The sequence below is a fragment of the Pyricularia pennisetigena genome (assembly GCF_004337985.1).
Source record: "Pyricularia pennisetigena strain Br36 chromosome 4 map unlocalized Pyricularia_pennisetigena_Br36_Scf_11, whole genome shotgun sequence".
NCBI lineage: Eukaryota > Fungi > Ascomycota > Sordariomycetes > Magnaporthales > Pyriculariaceae > Pyricularia > Pyricularia pennisetigena.
In genome coordinates, this window is record NW_021940923.1 from 1,100,223 (window position 1) to 1,104,395 (window position 4,173).

Consider the following 4,173-nt stretch of genomic DNA (forward strand, 5'->3'; position numbering starts at 1 on the left):
AACAACAATAATAACGGGTTTTGCATTTAAAAAACCACAAAACTCCAAATAATGCAACGCAGGTCATTTCCTATTTTTATGATTTTTATTCATTTTTTTATCTGAATATTTAACTGCATACAGTATTTATACTACTATATTGCATACACAGTGCAAATAAAGTACAAACGCTGGCTATAAATGGCGAAATGCGACGAGTTGTCCTCAGATTGGAACGAGAGCGATTATGCGGCCAGTGGGACTCTGTCCAGACCGGGGGGTACACTGTGTACAAATTAAATTGGCCGAAAAGTCATGTGGCTGAAAGGTATATGGAGCGCGCGGACCCCTGTGGGATCTAGTCTGAGCACTGAGACTAAAAGGGCCTTTTATTTTGAGATTTATTTTTGGCCCTTATATGCGCAAATCCTTAGAACAGTATACTATTATAAAATGAAAATTCAAGCTAATATTTAATAATTAAGCTCATACTAACTTTGCTGCCCTATCTTTTGCAATATCACACATTGCCTAAATAAAACAATTGTTCAACATGGAGTTATTTTGCGGATGAAACTTGGGGCAAACTTACGTTAATCGCCTCTCGTTCTTCGGCGTTTACGTTTCCCCTGTCGATCCTCACGCGCATATTTTCCATTATAGTATCCCTGCTACGCCCGTTTACAAACACGACATACCTCATGCCAGGAAATTTAGCTTCGTACTCGGCGTTCAGCGCGGCTAGCTTTTCGGCATTTCCCTGAAGGCTAGCTTGCTCAGCCTTGCTCTGATCGCTGACGGGCTGCTGCCTTTCTCCAAGGCGGGGGTGGGCGGCTAGAATGCCGAGCAACGGCTTTCGGGCAACAGGGTCGGCGTGTACAGTCCCCTGGACAGAAAGCAAAGTGGTCCGAATGGCCTCGACGAGGTCCGCGTAGGAAGTGAAAGTCGTTGAGCGGACGACGGGGACAGCGAGGGCATGCAGGTCAGGCGAGGCTTCGAACAAAAGGTCGAGTGTTCCAATCAGTGAGCTATCGTCCAAGCTAGGCAGTGATGCGATGGCGGGAAGCTTGGAGGGGATTTCGGAAGATGTTGGAGGTTGTTGGGTTGGAAGCGCGGGGAGAGGCACGCTATCTTGTCCACCTTGGGTAGCCATTTTTTTTTTTCGATGCTTGTTGTTTGATCGGAGCGAAGACGATTTTGAAGTTGGACGGCAGTATCTTGACGACTCCGAATCTGAACAGGAGGGTGGGCGGAAAGAGAGAGGAAAAAGAAAGAGTTGACTATGCTAAGGCACGCAGTAGGTAGGTACGTAGGTATGCAAGGTACCGTCGTGAGGGGCTTGGCCAGGCCCCAGTGAAACATAGTGGGGGAGGGGTGCAAGACGTTTCCAGCCCCGGAAAGGTGCATATACTGTGTGTGGGCTACGTACGTCATGCTTCCACCAACTCGGCCCACTCCACTTAAGCTTCCCTCTCCTCATCCCATGACAATCAATTTAATTCATGGCCAATCTGAGTACCCGCATCAGCATACTCGTCTCATGAGCACTGAGAGTACCACTGGTTCGCCGCCTTGCAGGTGCCCTGCATGCAACAAGCCGGGCCCGACCAGCCCGAACCTCCACACTGACCATACAAAGCAGCACAGTTTGGCGGGTTTGTTCCTCCTCCTCCTCCTCCTCCTCCTCCCTCTCCGCCGCCGCTGCCACTGCCGCTTGCGGAAATCGACATGCTGTATCCACTGGTAGTAAAGCGTGCATTGCTGCCGGTGAAGGGCTCGGTGCCTGCGCCGGCCGAGTAGAGGCACTGCGAGGTTGGCATGCCTTGCGACTGGGTGAGGTACCTCACAAAGTTAAAGAGGTCTCCACTGTAGTCGGTGATCTGGCCGGGCGACACAAAGCTGAATACGGTCATCTGCGAGTGCGAGCCCTTGTACAGCCGCCATGTGACGCCGCCGATGTTGGGGCTGGCGATGGGCTGTCCGCTCTGGCTGATGGGGCCGGCGCCGCCATATGCCCCAATCCACACCATGATCTCGTACTCCGGGGTCGGGCCGCAGTCTGAGTTGGTTAACAAGTCGTATGCGACGTTGGCCACCATGTTGCTGCCAGTGTAGCTGCGAAATGGCACCCCGGGGATCAGCTCATGTCTGTCGGTGTTGCTCTTTCCTTGTCTTGCTGCTAGCATGGTGGGTGCTCACCTCCACTGCCACCGCGTCGGAATAGATGAGATGGCAGACAACCTGGCCGCTGGAGCCGATATGACCGCGTTGGGGTACGACTTGACATTGTACTGGCCTCCGCTCCACGACCAAGTTGTTGACCATGATAGAAGGCCATTGGACACGCCCTCGATGGTCAGGCACTGCGACCCGGTGCCCGAATCCTTGCCCCATAGGTTGTTGTACACAGTGTACCCCCCGGTCTGGACAGAGTCCCACTGGCCGCATACCGTAGTCGCGCGTTTGCTGAGCGGCTGTGTCCTGGTCGGCGTTTCGTTAGCGACGGGATGAGGCACTGCAACCACACTGCCGGCTGCGAGGAGCGTGATAGCGACTGCAAAGATCTTGGTCATGGTTGATGAATTGGTGGCTCCCACTTCCAAGACTTTTCACATAAAGCGGGAATACAATGCACGTATATGTGCGGCAAAAAAGTATGCGTGAAAGTTCCGAGAGGGAGAAACGGTCATGATATGGTCGGGATGGCCCAACATAAATATACACTCAGGTACCACTCCAAAATTTTGTCCTTTTTAACATGTCAGCCACCTTCCCCTGCCACCTCTACACTCGAAAACGGCCTGTGGTTCTCCGAACGAGAAGCCAACCAACTGTGGATGCGGGAATATATTTCCGGGTAAGTTGGCTGGTTCGCAGTCATTGGTGGACTATTCTGCCTACGACGACGATGAAGAGGATGCTTTGGGTCGTATTGTAACATTTCGAGTGGGCGCATAGCGCTCCTTTAAGATATTTGAACTCATGTCACAAAATAGGGTGAGAGGTGTGCACTGAAGCCAGGAGAGGCAGCAAACTACACCAAGCAAGGCTCAGACATCCTGGAGGGGGAACATACACTATCACTGGGAATCTCACATGCATCAGTCAGCGTCTTATATTCAGATATGGCGTAGAGAGCCAACCCCGCGCGATAGGAACCAGCACCATGCGCCCATTATTGCGAACAAATAAGCAGACAGTCTCGATTGCCACCTCCCCCATTTGAACAAGTCCAAAGCGCTCCCTCAACCCTTACTACAACAACACCCCTTGATGAGAGTGAGGTGATGTGCAACTACCAGCAAGAATTCCTGAATGCTGACGAGTAGGACAGGGAAGGAAAGGTCGGAGTTTCATGGTGTTGATTTGCTGGCTGTATTTGTTTCTTTGTCGTTGGCCTTTTTGATGTCAACCCGGACAAAGGGGGAGAAAAGAATCAGACAGCATTATACGAATACCGAAATCAGATGGCGGCATTCCGCCACTCCCAGTTATGATTATTGCACTCGGCCAGATGAAACGCTTGCTCCCTGATAGGGCTGTACTGCACACCCTATCAGTATGAATGAAAATGTTTGCCTAACATGGATGGTTTGTTGTAGTCGTGAAGCGCACTCCTCCACTCCAGCCGAGCCTGTCTTCTAACAAAGCTTACCGAGGAGAGAGAGAACGAGACGCCGCTAGTCCGGGTTTTACTGCATACAAGTAGAACTTAGAGTGGAACCAATGGGATATTTTATCTTTTATTTTTTGAATTTCTTTTTCTGTGCCGAAAAATGGGTTTAAGCTCTTGTACCAACAGAAGCTAGCACATGAGCTAATACCCCAGAATCAACGAGCAGAAAGTCCATGCTCCGCAGCCGCAGATGCAAACGTACCATGTGACGCCAGGACGCTCGCGGCATTAGGAAATAAAGATTTGGATGGTAAATCCGCTCTAGAATCTCAGTCTGCTCTTGTTTGAAAAGAAAAGAAACAGAAAAAGACCATGGAATAGGAGGACCATCCTGATTGTTATTGGTGTAAATTCATTTTCGCCTTTTGGGTTGAACAGAAGTAGCTCCCAATGCATCCCAAGCTTGACTTTCTACCTAGGGTAAATCCTCGACATCAGAAACGTGCTCGGATGGCAGAAATGCACGCAAAACCTGCCAATGCACTCGCAACAGGGTTCGATGTAAGATCTTTAGAGCC

At 50.5% G+C, this 4,173-nt stretch overlaps 1 protein-coding gene across 1 annotated transcript; it reads right to left on the reverse strand.

Moving 5' to 3' along the window:
• Positions 1-465: 465 nt before the first annotated feature.
• PpBr36_10862 (uncharacterized protein) lies at positions 466-2,552 on the reverse strand (the record flags this gene model as incomplete). Its single annotated transcript, XM_029897970.1, has 4 exons — positions 466-510; positions 572-1,119; positions 1,610-2,094; positions 2,179-2,552. 4 exons carry the CDS (start codon positions 2,550-2,552, stop codon positions 466-468), a joined length of 1,452 nt encoding a protein of 483 aa, XP_029743829.1.
• Positions 2,553-4,173: the final 1,621 nt, after the last annotated feature.